The sequence below is a fragment of the Salmo trutta genome, chromosome 13 (genome assembly GCF_901001165.1).
Source record: "Salmo trutta chromosome 13, fSalTru1.1, whole genome shotgun sequence".
Classification (NCBI taxonomy): Eukaryota; Metazoa; Chordata; class Actinopteri; order Salmoniformes; family Salmonidae; genus Salmo; species Salmo trutta.
Window position 1 is genome coordinate 65,640,153 of NC_042969.1, and position 20,006 is coordinate 65,660,158.

Consider the following 20,006-nt stretch of genomic DNA (forward strand, 5'->3'; position numbering starts at 1 on the left):
CTCTAGAGACGTTTAAACCAGGTGATGTCATCGCATATGTAGGAGGTGGAACAACATGGTTGGTTAAGGCATATTGAGCAGGGCTAGAGGCACTACAGAAGAGTATTTAGAAGTTGAGGTTTAGGAAAATATTTGTAAAAGTTATGCGAAGAAAAGGATGTAAAAAGATATATACAAGGGACACGACAGGACAAAGACGTCTGACTGCTACACCATCTTGGATGATGGTTAGAGACAGCCAGTGACCCTATGTGTCTCTGAGACTTGTAATGCACATATTGGCAGAACATGAGAGAGGGATGCTGCTGTGAAAGAAAGTGAGGGAGAGATAAAAAGAAAGGTAAAAAGTCAAAGAAAGAGGGAGGGAGAGTTAGAATCCCTTGGTAACCTGGATGGATCCCCTGCCGTTAGCTAGGCTGCCCAGCTGCAGGAGAGGCTTACCGAGGGCCACGGGAGACTGCTTTTCACCACTCAGCTTCCCTGTCACAAATAGGATTACATCAATGCACTAAATTAAACGAACATGTCTTATTTATAGTGAAGTAGGCTTCTGTCTGTCTACAACCAGCTGTGCTTGTATGTGTATTTCCCTTTCGATTACACGCAAGGCTCCCCTGTCTACCATGGCTATATTTTAGCATAGCTTTCAGGGTTGTACCTAAATGAACCTTTGTTCACCAATTTAAAAGCAAATTGAGTATAACTAGGGACTGTAAGTTGGGTTCACTCAACCCATGTTTTTACTCTATGTTACAACTCCTGAATAATTGAGAGGTTTGTTTTGGTTGCAATTATCTAATGTTACGTAAGAAGCAAAAAGGCTTCATTGTAAATATGCAGAGAACCTCTGATCACACATTCATTTGAAATGTATGACTAATCTTGTACTGTGCTCCCTGTACCAGTCCAATACATAAAAACACCAGCTCTCATTGTTATTCCACCTCCCACTTACAAAGAAACTTTACGATTGATTTGCTCTAGCTAACGTTTTGACCAGAATAGTGCAGTGGGTCTGCTGAGTGTTGAAATGGAGGGAGAGGCAGGCAGGAGGCAAGAGGTAGCCCGGAGACAGAGTGGCTGGCAGGCAGGCAGACAGACAGGCAGAGTAGGGCAGGCTGTGGGCTGGGAGCTGACAGGCTGTGAGTGTGTGACAGCCTCCTCTGGCAAACGCTACCAGGGGGAGAACTGGCACAGAGCCTAGAGAGAGCGCTGGAGAGCGAGAGAGAGCTGGAGTGAGAGAGAGAGAGAGAGAGAGAGAGAGAGAGAGAGAGAAGAGCTAAGGAATAAGATGACAGAGCATGCAGAGGCCTCAGGGAGGATCTTGAGTTTGGCCAGGAGCCAATGGCTTGCCACACTTCACACAGGAACACAGATAGACACATCGTACAGGTGGTTGGGTAAATAACCATAACTCTCCTTTGTCCTTCCTCCATCTTCCTCATCCCACCCAAGGTGTATTTGCATTGTCTGACAAGCCAAAATCCAAAATATGGCAGTGCCAGGCAGCTACTGTGGTGGGGACAGAACCATATGCCTGTATGAAAGGATTCTGTGTGATGAGTCAGTATTGACTTTTCCGGAGTATGTGCTTATGAGATTTGAGCTTAAGGGCATACAATATTTGGTGCTCATCTCTCAGATATGGAAGGAATAAAGAGAAAAGTTAAGGCTTTAGTTATACTGAAATTGGTTAGCACCTGGGATCAATAATATTTGAAGTGTGAAGTGGCTCATGTATTGAGTTTTCTCTCTCTCTCCATTGTCTCTCCCTCCTTTTTCTCTCTCTTCCTCTCTGTCTCTCCTTTCTTTATCTCTATCACACTTTCACTCTCTCTTCCCCCTACTCTCTCTCCTTTCTGTATCTCTATCTCTCTCTTCCTCCTTCTTTCTCTATCTACAATTCTTTCTTTAATTCTCTCTCTCCCTCGCTCGCTCTCTCTCACTCTCTCCCTCGCTCTCTCTCACTCTCTCCCTCGCTCTCACTCTCGCTCTCACTCTCTCGCTCTCGCTCCCCCCCCTCTCTCTCTCCCCCCCTCTCTCTCTCTCTCTCTCTCTCTCTCTCTCTCTCTCCCTCTCTCTCTCCCTCTCTCTCTCCCTCTCTCCTATCTTAAATCTGTAGGGAGCCTGTATCGCCTGGGGCGTTCTCGATGTGTCCCTCAGAGCAGCATCGACGGGTTAGAGGACATGGAGGTAGGAGAATCACAATACACACTCTGATAAATAAATGACCAGTATAACTACCCTACACTCTGTCTGTTCATGAGGTGTCTCTCTATTATCTATAGTATATATGAATGAGGTGTCTCTCTATTATCTATAGTATATATGAATGAGGTGTCTCTCTATTATCTATAGCATATATGAATGAGGTGTCTCTCTATTATCTATAGTATATATGAATGAGGTGTCTCTCTATTATCTATAGTATATATGAATGAGGTGTCTCTCTATTATCTATAGCATATATGAATGCAGGTCCAGGAGTCTTGACTTATACCACTAACCCACTTCTCCCTCCTCTCCCCTCACATCCTCCTCAACCTCACCTCTTTTCTTACCCTTCTTTGGTCATTCCTTCCTCTCCTCCGCTTGGCAGAAGACCCAGTGTAAGACCCACGTGTTGCTGCTGGTGATGCATGGTGGGAACATCCTGGATACGGCAGGGGCAGACCCTGGCACCAAGGCTGGCGATGCCACCACGCTGTCCTCTGTGCTGGAGAAGGTGGCTCGGGCACACTTCCAGGCCGCAGCAGAACATGTGATGATCAAACTAGTGGCCTGCCCAGCTGTGTGTGCCGAGGCCTTCTCCCTCGTCTCCAAGTCAGTCAATCACACAATACGTCAAGGGGGGGAAAGATATCGACATTCTTAATATTTCTTAATTTTTAGGATTATGATTTTTGCTTTCTGTTTGGCATTGAAGTGCAGTTTGTATTGGCCTTTCATCCCTTTAAGATTGCCTCAGCGCTGCCTCCCGTCGCTGAGCTGAATAGCTGAAGCACAGTGGAGAGTCATGATGGCTTTACAGCAGTAGTAGCTTGTGATATGTGGGCTCTATGTGATATGTGGGCTCTATGTGATATGTGGGCTATATGTGATATGTGGGCTATATGTGATATGTGGGCTATATGTGATATGTGGGCTATATGTGATATGTGGGCTCTATGTGATATGTGGGCTATATGTGATATGTGGGCTATATGTGATATGTGGGCTATATGTGATATGTGGGCTATATGTGATATGTGGGCTCTATGTGATATGTGGGCTATATGTGATATGTGGGCTATATGTGATATGTGGGCTATATGTGATATGTGGGCTCTATGTGATATGTGGGCTCTATGTGGGCTCTATGTGATATGTGGGCTCTATGTGATATGTGGGCTATATGTGATATGTGGGCTCTATGTGATATGTGGGCTATATGTGATATGTGGGCTCTATGTGATATGTGGGCTATATGTGATATGTGGGCTCTATGTGATATGTGGACTCTATGTGATATGTGGGCTCTATGTGATATGTGGGCTCTATGTGATATGTGGGCTATATGTGATATGTGGGCTCTATGTGATATGTGGGCTCTATGTGATATGTGGGCTATATGTGATATGTGGGCTCTATGTGATATGTGGGCTCTATGTGATATGTGGGCTCTATGTGATATGTGGGCTCTATGTGATATGTGGGCTCTATGTGATATGTGGGCTATATGTGATATGTGGGCTATATGTGATATGTGGGCTCTATGTGATATGATGTGATATGTGGGCTATATGTGATATGTGGGCTATATGTGATATGTGGGCTATATGTGATATGTGGGCTCTATGTGATATGTGGGCTATATGTGATATGTGGGCTATATGTGATATGTGGGCTATATGTGATATGTGGGCTTTATGTGATATGTGGGCTCTATGTGATATGTGGGCTCTATGTGATATGTGGGCTCTATGTGATATGTGGGCTATATGTGATATGTGGGCTCTATGTGATATGTGGGCTCTATGTGATATGTGGGCTATATGTGATATGTGGGCTCTATGTGATATGTGGGCTATATGTGATATGTGGGCTCTATGTGATATGTGGGCTATATGTGATATGTGGGCTATATGTGATATGTGGGCTCTATGTGATATGTGGGCTCTATGTGATATGTGGGCTCTATGTGATATGTGGGCTATATGTGATAGCATTTCCATTGAGGGGAATTCACCACCCAGCAGCGATCTGCCAGCGATTGAGTCTGACAGTCAGAATGACACTACACCGTTTAGGCATGTTTGTCATTTTTAAGGAGGCAATGCAGAATACCCAAGTCACCATTTCCAGTTCACACAAATTGGTCTCGGGAATCAAATGAGTCAACAGTGACGTCGGGCCAGAGATAACAGGCTGCCAATTCTGTTGAAGGTTAAATTGAAAAATATATAGAGCAGGCAGCCTTTAAACAGATGTTGGGATGTTAATTAGCATGCTACTGACATTTACCAGGCTTTCGAGGCATTTGGAAAATTCAACTCATAACCTTTTTTCCTGCTCACTGTTTTTAATTGATCTACCATTGAAGCCACCTAAAGACACTAGCTCTATTCAGCGAACAGAGGAAGAAAGATGAAATGAATCCCAGAGTGACTTGAAATGACTGGTTCGAATTGCATTAGTGTTCCGCTGCTGTTTGGGTGACTTTGTTTATTATTGGGATCATAGTGTGTCATTTGATGACTCGCTATGGTCTTCACCTAATTAACGACCGTTGTTATTATTGGGCTCCTGTGTCTTTATCTGGTTGTGGAGAAGAGGGAACTGAATTGAAGATGATACGTTTGAGGTATCAGTTACCTCCAGAATAAGCTGCTGCCTTCCTGTCAGTGTTGATCTATTCAAACTCCTCTACATGTACAGTAGTTACTCTAGCTGGCTGCCTTGAAAGCAGATGAGGATGGCTGCCTGCAAGTCATCAATCACACATAAGCCTTAAAGAGGTGTTCACTCTCTTTGGATCCTCTTCTTTAAATCACCTCCGTTAAGTAATGAAGACCTTGGGCAGGTGAAAACTAGAAGACTTTGTAGACTATCTTCAGTTTTTCCTGTTCTGAGGAGGAGGCAGAAGCAGCATCTCTCTGTTCTGTGTTGTTCGGGCGTTTGTCGGCAGTATATGTCGGGCTGCTGTCTGCACAGAGACTAATGTTTTCATGTTGTATTTAAAGCTGCCAGACTTTCAGGGGGAATCTTGTCAGACATATGCATTCATGTTTCAGCTCCCTACTCTATATATTGTCTTTGGTAGAATGCCACTTTGTTTTGCGCAGCTATTTTCCATTGATATGCAAGTGAAAATGTTTGTGTCTATATTTCCACTCGTTAGTATGTGTGGACTGGGAGCCAGGAGACTGGGTTCTGAGGCTGCGTCCCAATTAGCAACTTATTCCCCACATAGTGCACTACTTTGATCAGTAGGGAATAGGGTGCCGTTTGGGACGCACAATGAGTCTTCCGTCCGTCTGTCAGTCTGGTGCGGTGATTGGCGTTGGTGAGAGACAGTGACTGGAGGCGAGAGCTTAAATAGAGGGCTGTAGTGTTGCCTCAGCAGCTGTCTTGACATCTTTCTGCCTGCCTGCCTCCCTGCATGGCAAAGCAACAGCCAGGGAAGGAACAACATCCCCCGGGACTCTGTGTGCGTGTGTGTCATCTAATGTCACAGAGCAGGCAAGACTGAAAAAGGCTCTCTTCAGAGAGGGTTTGTGGAATTTCTGCTTAATTGCCCTCCCCTTGTCTTAATGGCCTGGGTTAACAGGGCACACAGTTTACAAAGCTAATGAGGGAGAGACAGAGACAGAGGGAGAGACAGAGGGAGAGACAGAGGGAGAGACAGAAGGAGAGGCAGAGACAGAGGGAGAGACAGAGGGAGAGACAGAGGGAGAGACAGAAGGAGAGACAGAGGGAGAGACAGGGGAAAGGGAGAGCCAGAGGGAGAGACAGAGGGAGAGCCAGAGGGAGGGGGAGAGACAGGGGAAAGGGAGAGCCAGAGGGAGAGACAGAGGGAGGGGGAGAGACAGAGGGAGAGACAGGGGTAGAGAGAGAGACAGGGGTAGAGGGAGAGACAGGGGTAGAGGGAGAGACAGAGAAGAGAAAGAGGGAGAGACAGAGTGAGTGAGAGACAAAGGGAGGGAGAGGGAGAGACATAGGGAGAGACAGAGACGGAGGGAGAGGGAGAGACAGAGGGAGAGGCAGAGACAGACGGAGAGACAGAGGGAGAGGCAGAGACAGACGGAGAGACAGAGGGAGAGGCAGAGATAGACGGAGAGACAGAGGGAGAGACAGAGACAGACGGAGAGACAGATGGAGAGACAGAGACAGACAGAGAGACAGAGAGAGAGGCAGAGACGGACGGAGAGACAGACGGAGAGACAGAGGGAGAGGCAGAGATAGACGGAGAGACAGAGGGAGAGGCAGAGACAGACGGAGAGACAGAGGGAGAGGCAGAGACAGACGGAGAGACAGAGGGAGAGGCAGAGACGGACGGAGAGACAGAGGGAGAGGCAGAGACAGACGGAGAGACAGAGGGAGAGGCAGAGACAGACGGAGAGACAGAGGGAGAGGCAGAGACAGACGGAGAGACAGAGGGAGAGGCAGAGACAGACGGAGAGACAGAGGGAGAGGCAGAGACGGACGGAGAGACAGAGGGAGAGGCAGAGACAGACGGAGAGACAGAGGGAGATGCAGAGACAGATGGAGAGACAGAGGGAGAGGCAGAGACAGACGGAGAGACAGAGGGAGAGGCAGAGACAGACGGAGAGACAGAGGAAGAGGCAGAGACAGACGGAGAGACAGAGGGAGAGACAGAGACAGACGGAGAGACAGAGGGAGAGACAGAGACAGATGGAGAGACAGAGGGAGAGGCAGAGACAGACGGAGAGACAGAGGGAGATGCAGAGACGGACAGAGAAACAGAGCGAGAGGCAGAGACAGACGGAGAGACAGAGGAAGAGGCAGAGACAGACGGAGAGACAGAGGGAGAGACAGACAGATGGAGAGACAGGGAGAGACAGAGACAGACGGAGAGACAGAGGGAGAGGCAGAGACGGACGGAGAGACAGAGGGAGAGACAGACGGAGAGACAGAGGGAGATGCAGAGGCACAGCTCACGGTGAGCTTAATTAGGCAAAGATGTGTGGAGTAGAGTGAGAGCTGCTGCTCTCTGGCTGTGTGTGCTATGAATGTACAGAATAAGGAGTGGTATCCATCTCCTTGTCCTCAGGTCACTGTCAGGTCAAACTCCCTGTCGGTCCCTGTCCTCAGGTCAATGTCAGGTCAAACTCCCTGTCGGTCCCTGTCCTCAGGTCACTGTCAGGTCAAACTCCCTGTCGGTCCCTGTCCTCAGGTCAATGTCAGGTCAAACTCCCTGTCGGTCCCTGTCCTCAGGTCAATGTCAGGTCAAACTCCCTGTCGGTCCCTGTCCTCAGGTCACTGTCAGGTCAAACTCCCTGTCGGTCCCTGTCCTCAGGTCACTGTCAGGTCAAACTCCCTGTCGGTCCCTGTCCTCAGGTCAATGTCAGGTCAAACTCCCTGTCGGTCCCTGTCCTCAGGTCACTGTCAGGTCAAACTCCCTGTCGGTCCCTGTCCTCAGGTCACTGTCAGGTCAAACTCCCTGTCGGTCCCTGTCCTCAGGTCAATGTCAGGTCAAACTCCCTGTCGGTCCCTGTCCTCAGGTCAATGTCAGGTCAAACTCCCTGTCGGTCCCTGTCCTCAGGTCACTGTCAGGTCAAACTCCCTGTCGGTCCCTGTCCTCAGGTCAATGTCAGGTCAAACTCCCTGTCGGTCCCTGTCCTCAGGTCAATGTCAGGTCAAACTCCCTGTCGGTCCCTGTCCTCAGGTCACTGTCAGGTCAAACTCCCTGTCGGTCCCTGTCCTCAGGTCACTGTCAGGTCAAACTCCCTGTCGGTCCCTGTCCTCAGGTCAATGTCAGGTCAAACTCCCTGTCGGTCCCTGTCCTCAGGTCACTGTCAGGTCAAACTCCCTGTCGGTCCCTGTCCTCAGGTCAATGTCAGGTCAAACTCCCTGTCGGTCCCTGTCCTCAGGTCAATGTCAGGTCAAACTCCCTGTCGGTCCCTGTCCTCAGGTCACTGTCAGGTCAAACTCCCTGTCGGTCCCTGTCCTCAGCTAAAGGAATACAAGGCCAGCACCATCAGAGAAGCCATTTTAAGACATCACTTGAGATTGAGTTGTTTATTAGTTTAACTGTAGACACTGTTTTGTATATCTTCAACTGTCACAGAGGAAATGTGTTGTGTCACAGGAAAATAAATACATTGAGGTGCTTTACTTGTTGTCACTTGTTAATTGGATGTGCGATGGTGAGGAGGCAGACTGATTGGTTCACATCCTCATTCTGTGTCTGTGCATGAGAGCGCTTGTGTGTTTCTGTGCATGTGTATCTGTGTGGGTGTGTGTGTGTTAGGTGTGTGTGTTCCCCCACTCAAGCCTCTCATTACAGCTCTCCTCCTGACACCTAGCAGCTCGCCAGCGGTGGCTGGTCCCTTCATTAGGAGAGAAAGCCCATAATGAGCTCTCAGGGCCTCTCAGGATCACCATGGGCCTTGCCCAGACACCAAGAAGGTGGTGTCCTAAATGGAACCCTATTCCCTACATAGTGCACCACTTTTAACGCTATGGGCACTATGTAGGGAATGGGGTGCCATTTGTGACACAACCCAAGAGAACAGCACCGGTTATCAGGAGAAAAACACACAACACAAACACGCCAGCTCATTGTGTTCTACACACAGGGAATCACGCCCTGACCTCCACAGAGGCCTGTTTAGACTGGAGCTGCTCTTTCACGCGTTAAGAGGCTAGAGCCCATCCACTCCCTAGTGAGATTTCCCACAGAGCTGTCAAATCCCAGCAGGAGATTGAATTAACGGCACAGCAGCAATCTCTTTTCCCACCATCGCCTCTGCATTGTACTCCTCTGATGTTGTTGTGGCTGATGTTTATAATGGCATGCCTAAAAACACCATTTTTAATGGCAGTGGTATCAATTAATATATGTGTGTGTGTGTGTGTGTGTGTGTGTGTGTGTGTGTGTGTGTGTGTGTGTGTGTGTGTGTGTGTGTGTGTGTGTGTGTGTGTGTGTGTGTGTGTGTGTGTATGTGGGCATGCACAGTGCACACTTGTATGTGTGTGGGTGTCTTTATGCGGTCAATGCAGAGGCGATGGTGGGACCAGCCACCGCTGGCGAGCTGCTAGGTGTCAGGAGGAGAGCTGTAATGAGAGGCTTGAGTGGGGGAACACACACACCTAACACACACACACCCACACAGATACACATGCACAGAAACACACAAGCGCTCTCATGCACAGACACAGAATGAGGATGTGAACCAGTCAGTCTGCCTCCTCACCATCGCACATCCAATTAACAAGTGACAACAAGTAAAGCACCTCAATGTATTTATTTTCCTGTGACACAACACATTTCCTCTGTGACAGTTGAAGATATACAAAACAGTGTCTACAGTTAAACTAATAAACAACTCAATCTCAAGTGATGTCTTAAAATGGCTTCTCTGATGGTGCTGGTCTTGTATTCCTTTAGCTGAGGACAGGGACCGACAGGGAGTTTGACCTGACAGTGACCTGAGGACAGGGACCGACAGGGAGTTTGACCTGACAGTGACCTGAGGACAGGGACCGACAGGGAGTTTGACCTGACAGTGACCTGAGGACAGGGACCGACAGGGAGTTTGACCTGACATTGACCTGAGGACAGGGACCGACAGGGAGTTTGACCTGACATTGACCTGAGGACAGGGACCGACAGGGAGTTTGACCTGACAGTGACCTGAGGACAGGGACCGACAGGGAGTTTGACCTGACAGTGACCTGAGGACAGGGACCGACAGGGAGTTTGACCTGACATTGACCTGAGGACAGGGACCGACAGGGAGTTTGACCTGACAGTGACCTGAGGACAGGGACCGACAGGGAGTTTGACCTGACATTGACCTGAGGACAGGGACCGACAGGGAGTTTGACCTGACAGTGACCTGAGGACAGGGACCGACAGGGAGTTTGACCTGACATTGACCTGAGGACAGGGACCGACAGGGAGTTTGACCTGACAGTGACCTGAGGACAGGGACCGACAGGGAGTTTGACCTGACATTGACCTGAGGACAGGGACCGACAGGGAGTTTGACCTGACATTGACCTGAGAACAGGGACCGACAGGGAGTTTGACCTGACAGTGACCTGAGGACAGGGACCGACAGGGAGTTTGACCTGACATTGACCTGAGGACAGGGACCGACAGGGAGTTTGACCTGACAGTGACCTGAGGACAAGGAGATGGATACCACTCCTTATTCTGTACATTCATAGCACACACAGCCAGAGAGCAGCAGCTCTCACTCTACTCCACACATCTTTGCCTAATTAAGCTCACCGTGAGCTGTGCCTCTGCATCTCCCGTCTCTCCGTCTGTCTCTCCCTCTCCCTCTGTCTCTCCGTCTGTCTCTGCATCTCCCTCTGTCTCTTCGTCTGTCTCTGCCTCTCCCTCTGTCTCTCTGTCTATCTCTGCCTCTTCCTCTGTCTCTACCTCTCCCTCCGTCTCTGTCTCTCCCTCCGTCTCTGTCGCTCCCTCTGTCTCTCCCTCCATCTCTCTCTCCCTATGTCTCTCCCTCTCCCTCCGTCTCTCCCTTTCTCTCCCTCTCCCTCTGTCTCTCCCTTTGTCTCTCACTCTCTCTCCCTCTTTCTCTTCTCTGTCGCTCCCTCTACCCTTGTCTCTCCCTCTGTCTCTCCCTCTGTCTCTCCCTCTACCCCTGGCTCTCCCTCTGTCTCTCCCCCTCCCTCTGTCTCTCCCTCTGTCTCTCCCTCTGTCTCTCCCTCTGGCTCTCCCGTTCCCCTGTCTCTCCCTCTGTCTCTCCCTCTGTCTCTCCCTCTGTCTCTCCCTCTGTCTCTCCCTCTGTCTCTCCCTCTCTCTCCCTCTGGCTCTCCCTCTGGCTCTCCCGTTCCCCTGTCTCTCCCTCTGTCTCTCCCTCTGTCTCTCCCTCTGGTTCTCCCTCTGTCTCTCCCTCTGTCTCTCCCTCTGTCTCTCCCTCTGTCTCTCCCTCTGTCTCTCCCTCTCCCGTTCCCCTGTTTCTCCTTCTGTCTCTCTCTCCTTCTGTTTCTCCTTCTGCCTCTGCCTCTCCTTCTGTTTCTCCTTCTGTCTCTGCCTCTCCTTCTGTCTCTCTCTCCTTCTGTTTCTCCTTCTGTCTCTGCCTCTCCTTCTGTTTCTCCTTCTGCCTCTGCCTCCTTCTGTTTCTCCTTCTGTCTCTGCCTCTCCTTCTGTTTCTCCTTCTGTCTCTGCCTCTCCTTCTGTTTCTCCTTCTGTCTCTGTCTCTCCCTCTGTCTCTGTCTCTCCCTCTGTCTCTGCCTCTCCTTCTGTCTCTTCCTCTGTCTCTCCCTCTGTCTCTGTCTCTCCCTCTGTCTCTGTCTCTCCCTCATTAGCTTTGTAAACTGTGTGCCCTGTTAACCCAGGCCATTAAGACAAGGGGAGGGCAATTAAGCAGAAATTCCACAAACCCTCTCTGAAGAGAGCCTTTTTCAGTCTTGCCTGCTCTGTGACATTAGATGAAGTGGGAGAGAATGTGAGAGAGTGTAACCTTCTCTCAAGGTTAGGCTGCTGTGTTGTGCTGTGTTAGCTTTGAGGAGAGATGCTAGCTTGCTGATGCTAGCTTAGGGGCTTATCTGTTTAATCAGCCTTATCTCCTCTCTCCTGCCATGCCGCTCCTAATGGATGGATCCTGTTAATGGCAGCTAGCTAGGCATCTCTTCATCAGCACATTAATATGTAAACCTGTAGAATCAGACACTCTACAGAAATGGATGTGAGAAAGGATGATAAACATTGTGTCCAAAATGGCACCCTATTCCCAATGTAGTGCACTACTTGGGCCCATAGGGCTCTGGTCAAAAGAAGTGCTGTATATAGGGAATATGGTGCCATTTGGGACTAAACCAAACTCTGATTCTAACAGTTTTTTGTTTTTAAACGACAGTCATCAATACTTTGATGAGAGCTTTGTGAATGGCCTTGATACAATCTCTAAATTGTATCATTGAAGAGGTTAATTTATGTACTGTAGGAATAGGCTGTCACGCTCGCTGAAGGTTGAACACAAATCAAATCAAAAATCGAATCAAATTTATTTATATAGCCCTTCGTACATCAGCTGAAATCTCAAAGTGCTGTACAGAAACCCAGCCTAAAACCCCAAACAGCAAGCAATGCATGTGAAAGAAGCACGGTGGCTAGGAAAAACTCCCTAGGAAAAACTCCCTAGAAAGGCCAAAAACCTAGGAAGAAACCTAGAGAGGAACCAGGCTATGAGGGGTGGCCAGTCCTCTTCTGGCTGTGTCGGGTGGATATTATAACAGAACATGGTCAAGATGTTAAAATGTTCATAAATGACCAGCATGGTCAAATAATAATAATCATAGTAGTTGTCGAGGGTGCAACAAGCACGTCCGGTGAACAGGTCAGGGTTCCGTAGCCGCAGGCAGAACAGTTGAAACTGGAGCAGCAGCATGGCCAGGTGAACTGGGGACAGCAAGGAGTCATCATGCCAGGTAGTCCTGAGGCATGGTCCTAGGGCTCAGGTCCTCCGAGAGAAAGAAAGAAAGAAAGAAAGAGAGAATTAGAGAGAGCATATTTAAATTCACACAGGACACCGGATAAGACAAGAGAAATACTCCAGATGTAACAGACTGACCCTAGCCCCCCGACACATAAACTACTGCAGCATAAATACTGGAGGCTGAGACAGGAGGGATCAGAAGACACTGTGGCCCCATCCGATGATACCCCCGGACAGGGCCAAACAGGCAGGATATAACCCCACCCACTTTGCCAAAGCACAGCCCCCACACCACTAGAGGGATGTCTACAACCACCAACTTACCGCCCTAAGGCAAGGCCAAGTATAGCCCACAAAGATCTCCGCCATGGCACAACCCAAGGGGGGGCGCCAACCCAGACAGGAAGACCACGTCAGTGACTCAACCCACTCAAGTGACGCACCCCTCCCATGGACGGCATGGAAGAACACCAGTAAGCCAGTGACTCAGCCCCTGTAATAGGGTTAGAGGCAGAGAATCCCAGTGGAAAGAGGGGAACCGGCAAGGCAGAGACAGCAAGGGCGGTTCGTTGCTCCAGCCTTTCCGTTCACCTTCACACTCCTGGGCCAGACTATACTTAATCATAGGACCTACTGAAGAGATAAGTCTTCAGTAAAGACTTAAAGGTTGAGACTGAGTCTGCGTCTCTCACATGGGTAGGCAGACCATTCCATAAAAATGGAGCTCTATAGGAGAAAGCCCTACCTCCAGCCGGTTGCTTAGAAATTCTAGGGACAATTAGGAGTCCTGCGTCTTGTTAGAAGTCTTACACACAGGCAGAGAGCGAGTAGCCAAGGATCTCTTAAAGTGTGTGCTGCTTTTTTTTAAATTTAATGTAATAATTTTTTTGTACCCCTTTTTCTTCCCAATTTTTGTGATATCCAAATGGTAGTTACAGTCTTGTCCCATCGCTGCAACTCCCATACGGATTCGGGAGAGGCGAAGGTCGAGAGCCATGTATCCTCCGAAACACGACCCTGCCAAGCCGAACTGCTTCTTAACACACTGCCAGCTTAACCCTGAAGCCAGCCGCACCAATGTGTCTGAGGAAACACCGTACAATTGACGACCAAAGTCAGCGTGCATGCGCCCGGCTCGCCACAGGAGTCGCTAGAGCACGATGGGACAAGGCCATCCTGGCCGACCAAGCCCTCCCCTAACCCAAACGACGCTGGGCCAATTGTGCACCGCCCCATGGGTCTCCCGGACGCGGCCGGCTGCGACACAGCCTGGGATAAAATCCGGGTCTGTAGTGATGCCTCAAGCACCGTGATGCAGTGCCTTTTACCGCTGCGCCACTCGGGAGGCCCAGGTCTGTGCTGCTTTGATGGTATACCACAGTATATCCCCAGCTTCTACCCCGGCTAGCATGAACACTCTCCTAATGAGAACGTGTGTGTGTGTGTGTGTGTGTGTGTGTGTGTGTGTGTTCGTGTCTGTGTGTGTCTCATTATCTCACACAGCAGAGATACTCTCTCATAGTGTCTGGAGACTTGAAAGCCACTGTGTTCCCATTAGGATCTGTGTTGTTAATATGGCAGACTGAGAAAGATGAAGTCTCCTGAGACAATTATCCACAGTGTTAACACTGTTTGCTGTATTGATGTTGCTATGTCAACCTCATTAGCATTTTTGCCTCTTCTGAGCATCTTTAGGGCTGAACATGTTGTCTAAATTGAGAATCTGGAGAATCTAACCTGATTCCTATTACAGTCTTAATTAATGAGCTCTTGGTTGAGCAATAATTTTACACCTGGAAGAACAGGTTGCTGTCTCTCTACTTCTAATGAATTGTACTAATTCAAAACAAACAGCACCAAGAAATTTGATTCCCAGCCCAACATACCTGTATAGTGGAATCCAATTACACTGAAAGTCAGTAACAAAGCATTGTCTGGACACTATAAAGGTAAAGAATAGACATCCCACAGCAATGCCAACAGCAGGCGTTTGCATAAGTAGTTTACTAATTATCCATCTCTAGAAATAAATAAAGAACAGGCTGACGAGAGAAGCTGGGTGGGTGGCTTTGTGTTGTGTTGTGTCTAGCTGCCCTTTGACCTTGGTCCTTGCCGTGTAACCACCTGTCCAGGGGTGTTATGGTAATGTGTGTTTGTCCTGGCCAGCAGTGTTAAGGTAATGTTTGTGTCCTGTGCCAGCAGCAGGGGGCTCTACAGGGCTCTGTTAACACGACAGGAACAGCATGACACAGCACAGCTATGAACTTGCCCTCAGTACATTACACAGGCCCTTGACAGTGACTACCGGTGGATAACCCATATCGTACCGCTGTTACAGTCAAAGTACTTACAGTACGCAGCTTTAAAAGCAGACAGTCGGCCATTCTGGGGGTCTTGTACCAGCTTCAGATACATTCTAGTCAAACGGAACCTTTTACCTAGCACATTGCCTAACTGTACCTGTGAAAGAACTGAACAGAAAACTGTTCCTATCACTTTTATACTGCAGGTAAGTCTTATTATAGTGGTGTCACAGTTTCATGCTCCACGTTCCCCACCACAGACACAGGGGATCTGTTCACACACACACAGAGAGAGAGAGAGAGAGAGAGAGAGAGAGAGAGAGAGAGAGAGAGAGAGAGGTTACTCCTCCCTTCACAGTAACAGCCAGACATCACAGCTTTAGCTTGCCATCCACCTGGAAAGCTCTGTTTCTCTCTTTGATGTTCTTATCAATGGTAGTATGTCTACAGGGATACTGCTAGGTCTTTGTACCATGTAGACCCCACCCCTCACACCCCCTACTGGTCCTTCCAGGCTCTGGCTCCATCCCAAATGGCACCCTATTCCCTATAGAGGGCATTACGTGCCACGCCCTGATCTGTTTCACCTGTTCCTGTCATTGTCTCCACCCCCTCCAGGTGTCGCTTATTTTCCCCAGTGTATTTATCCCTGTGTTTCCTGTCTCTCTGTGCCAGTTCGTCTTGTATGTTAGTCAAGTCAACCAGCGTGTTTTTCCCATACTCCTTTTGCTATGCTCTTTTTTGATAGTCTTCCTGGTTTTGACCCCTGCCTGACTCTGGACTACTTTCCCGCCTGCCTGATCATCCTACCTGCCCTGACCTTGATTCTGCCTGCCCTTTGGTACCTATTGGACTCTGAACTGGTTTTGACCCTTTTGCCTGTCCACGACGATTCTCTTGCCTTACCCGATTGGATTATTAAACATTGTAAGACTCCAACCATCTGCCTCCTGTGTCTGCATCTGGGTCTTGCCTTGTGCCTTGATACTACGTTTGGCCAGAGCCATAGGGCCCTGGTTAAAAGTAGTGCACTATATAGGGAATAGGGTGCCATTTGGGATGGCAATAAGGATGATTCAGCTGTTAGAGCGTAAAAGGGGCAAGGCTATTCTCCACTGGTTCCCCACACTGTTGGATAAAGGGTCTCGGACGCTGTGGCGTGCAGCACTGTCCTTCCCTGTGATTCACACACACAGAAAAGACACACGCGTGCATACACATGCACACACACACACACACATCAGATAAACAGAGGGCGCTATCAGACAGGCAGAGGAGGAGAGGTTGTGCCAGCAGGGGAGAGTCTGCCAGCCTGCACCTGTAGAGAGAGAGACCATGCCAATAAAGCCCTTAAATTGAATTGAGAGAGAGAGATGAATAGCCACATGCTCATTCATCATATTTATACGTTCCAGGGTAACAAATCATTTTGTTCGATCTTTTTCCCAAAATAACCTTGGATTAACAGAAGCAGCCAATTACAATACTTTTTCCAAATTCCATTTCCCAAGACATTTTTGTGCAGTGGAAACGCTTGATGAATGAATGCCTGTTGATAAATATCAGAGGGATCTCCATTCACCATATGGTTACATTCCATTCTCCATGTAAGACACGAAACTATGGCAACACAAGTCATTTTCCAGGGATAAATAATGTTTTTTTTTTTTATTGATTTGATTGTTGTTCAAGGCTCACAAATGACTCACTTCTTGTTATGTGTCCCCCTCCTTCCTGTCCCTTCCAGTCTGAACCCATACAGCTATGATGAGAGCTGTGTGTCCAGCAGCGTTGACCACCTGCCCCTGGCCGCCCTCCCGCTCCTCGCCATCGCAGCGCCACACTACCAGGATGCTGTGGCAACCCTCATCACCCGCGCCAACCAGGCCTACCACAGCTTCCTCGCGTCCCAGGACGGACAGGGCTTCACCGGACAGGTGGGTCTGTCCTCTAAAGTGTACCTCGAGACAGGGCTTCACTGGCCAGGTAGGCCTGTCCTCCTAAGGTGTCCCCCCAGACAGGGCTTTACTGGCCATGTTGGTCCATCCCTCTAAAGTGTCCCCCTATATAGGGCTTCACTGGCCAGGTGGGTCTGTCGTCTGAAGTGTCCCCCCATATAGGGTTTCACTGGCCAAGGTGGGTCCGTCCTCTAAAGTGTCCCCCCATATAGGGCTTTACTGGCCAGGTGGGTCCGTCCTCCAGAATGTCCGCCCATAAAGGGCTTCTCTGGCCAGGTGGGTCCATCCTCTAAAGTGTCCCCCCGGCTCCCACAGGGTCACACTGACTGACTGGAGATTAATCATACTGTTAGGAACAAGGGAGGAGAAGAGGAGAGAGAGAATGGGAGATCTCATTCCCTCTAATCTCTCATGCCAAATCCAATAATGTGCTGCAGTCCGTTTAATGGAAGCCAAAGATTTTCAGAGGAAGTGATGATTGGGATAGAGAGGGCTGGGTAATCCTCTGTTTTCACTGTGGGGACTAATGTCGCCAGAGGCCTGCAGCTTTATCATGCCGTCTGCAGACCCTATTAACTCTCACACACCTGTGGACAATCCCCTCTCTGATAAAGACCTATGTTCTAATTAAATGCTGTAATTTTCAAGAGCACATTATTGGCAAAACTATACAATGTATAAACTCTATTATATTCAACTTCCTTGCATAATTATATATATTTTTTGTACTTTTACACCTTTTTCGTGATATCCAATTGGTAGTTAGTCTTGTTCCATCGCTGCAACTCCCCTACGGACTCGAGAGCCATGCGTCCACCAAAACACGACCCTGCCAAGCCACACTGCTTGCTTAACTCGGAAACCAGCTGCACCAATGTGTCGGAGGAAACACCGTCCGCCACAAGGAGTCACTAGAGCGCGATGAGACAAGAAAATCACAATGAGCCAAGCCATCCCCTAACACCTACGACACCGGGCCAAATGTGTTCCACCTCATGGGTCTCCCGGTCACGGCCGGCTGTGACACAGCCTGGGATCGAAACCAGGTCTGTAGTGACGCCTCAAGCACTGTGATGCAGTGCCTTAGACCACTGCGCCACCCGGGAGGCCCCTCCTTGCATAACTTTGACAAGATTTGTGGTCATAATGCAATTCCAAGTCAGGAAGCCAAGTACAATGGTGTCACGTCAAACCAATTAAAGAGAGATGTGTTGTTCCCTCAGACTGAGTCAGTCCTAATGAAGTGTGTTATTGACATTCAGATTCGACTGTGGATCTGAACAGGCATGGGGTCTCAATCTGCCTGCTGGGGAGGCATGGCTGCCTACATTGATTGAGTGGCGCGAGGGTTTCTAAAACGGTGTGTGTGCGTCTGTGCGTGCGTGCTTGTGTGTGTGTGTGTTCCCGTCCAGGTGTGTGTGATGGGCGACTGTGTGGGAGGTGTGCTGTGCTTCGACGCCCTGTGTTTCAGCAGCAGCAGTAGTAGCAGTCAGAGGCAGCACAGCAGCCCCAGCAGCAGCAGGAACAACAGCACTGAGAGCCTCAAGGTAGTAGTATGACACATTACAACTCAATCAACATATACTCTAACATGTTCTGTAAAACTGCACTTTTAGATGCCCCTAAGATCATTTTAAATTGAGGCATTGCAATTTCAGTTTGTGCTTTCTGTGCTATTCAACTATCTCCCCATGGCCTGTAGCTAGAATTGTGTAAGATCTTCTCCGTTCAGACAGCTTTCCTCTCAGACAATCTCTCCTTCCCCATGCTACCCTAGCCAAGACATTGAAAATCCTCTCTCTCCATCCTGAGCTGTCCTGTCTTTTCCTGTTTGTTTACACCCAGTTAGTACCGTAATTTCTGGACTATAAGCCGCAACTTTTTTCCCAGGCTTTGAACCTCGCGGCTTAAACAATGACGCGGCTAATATATGGATTTTTCCCACTTTCACATTTTTTTTCTAAAAAAAAACACATTCTGTGACGTGCTCAGTTTTTTGCCGGCATGAAGCTTTCATTAGACCAATGAAATTGCCGAACGGGTTAAGGTCAAACAACTTTTTTGTTTACTGTTTAGATTAAATCGAGCGCTCTCAAACTTCCCATCATTCTGATTACGGTAGTCATTTTGTCCACCTCATCATGGCAAAGACACGGAGAAATGCATATGATGCAGCTTTCAAGTTGAAGGCGATTGATCTGGCTGTTGGAAAAGGAAATAGAGCTGCTGCATGGGAGCTTGGTCTTAATGAGTCGATGAAAAGACGTTGGAAACAGCAGCGTGAGGAATTGACTTTTTTGTTACAAGCTGTGCTTCGAAAAGCCTATTTATTTTTGTTACAAGCCGTGTTTCGTTAAAGCCTATTTATTTTTGTTACAAGCCGTGTTTCGTTAAAGCCTATTTATTTTTGTTACAAGCCGTGTTTCGTTAAAGCCTGTGTAAAGTTAATTTGTTTCAATGTACCGGTAGGCACCTGCGGCTTATAGACATGTTAAAAATAATATTTTTTTTAAAATTCAGTGGGTGCTTCTGTCTGTCTGTCTGTCTGTCTGTCTGTCTGTCTGTCTGTTCTCCTATTTCCTCTCTCTCTAACCTCAAATCTACTTTTACCACTACTACTCTCCTGTAGCCTCAAACATTAAACAAGATCAATCTCTATCTGAAAGTTAGCAGACGTAGGTTCAAATACTTTTTAGGGTATTTCAATTACTTTCAGAGACATTTAAAATAAAACAAAGTGTATTTTCAAATGCAAATATTTAAATACTCCATGCATTTAAACCTGGGTCTGTTTGGTCCTAGGGGTATTTGAAATAATGTATTTGGAAACAAGAACTGTATTTTGACATACTGTAGTTTGAAATTGTAGGCTATTTATAGAAAATTATTTTAAAATACTTTTAAATACTTCAAATAGAAGTAGTTGATTTGGCCACATAATTTGAAAAATACTCATACACAGAAATATTTCAAATACAAATACTCAAACGCACATGTATTTAAACCCAGGTCTGGTATCGAGCCAGCTCCCACATTCTCCTATGTGCTGAGAAAGAGGGATTAGCAATGAGCTGCTCGTTTGTGAGTGAACGGTGAAGGCTTGTGTCCCA

The 20,006-nt window shown here is 48.1% G+C and overlaps 3 protein-coding genes across 3 annotated transcripts in view; 2 read left to right on the forward strand and 1 right to left on the reverse strand.

Moving 5' to 3' along the window:
* pitpnm3 (PITPNM family member 3) overlaps positions 1-20,006 on the forward strand; it is a gene marked incomplete in the record, with an annotated part of 144,179 nt that overhangs the window by 68,717 nt on the left and 55,456 nt on the right. Inside the window, 4 exon segments of the mRNA XM_029773191.1 lie at positions 2,123-2,193; positions 2,600-2,823; positions 16,686-16,875; positions 18,309-18,443. Coding sequence (XP_029629051.1) covers positions 2,123-2,193; positions 2,600-2,823; positions 16,686-16,875; positions 18,309-18,443 — 620 coding nt within the window.
* On the forward strand, positions 7,152-8,337 carry LOC115206350 (uncharacterized). Its single transcript, XM_029773192.1, has 2 exons — positions 7,152-7,273; positions 7,356-8,337. Exons 1-2 carry the CDS (start codon positions 7,233-7,235, stop codon positions 8,251-8,253), a joined length of 939 nt encoding a protein of 312 aa, XP_029629052.1. The 5' UTR covers positions 7,152-7,232; the 3' UTR covers positions 8,254-8,337.
* LOC115206351 (uncharacterized) lies at positions 9,455-10,544 on the reverse strand. Its single transcript, XM_029773194.1, has 2 exons — positions 9,696-10,544; positions 9,455-9,613 (listed from the first exon to the last, which is right to left on the reverse strand). The coding sequence occupies exons 1-2, from the start codon at positions 10,394-10,396 to the stop codon at positions 9,610-9,612; spliced, it is 705 nt and encodes a 234-aa protein (XP_029629054.1). The 5' UTR covers positions 10,397-10,544; the 3' UTR covers positions 9,455-9,609.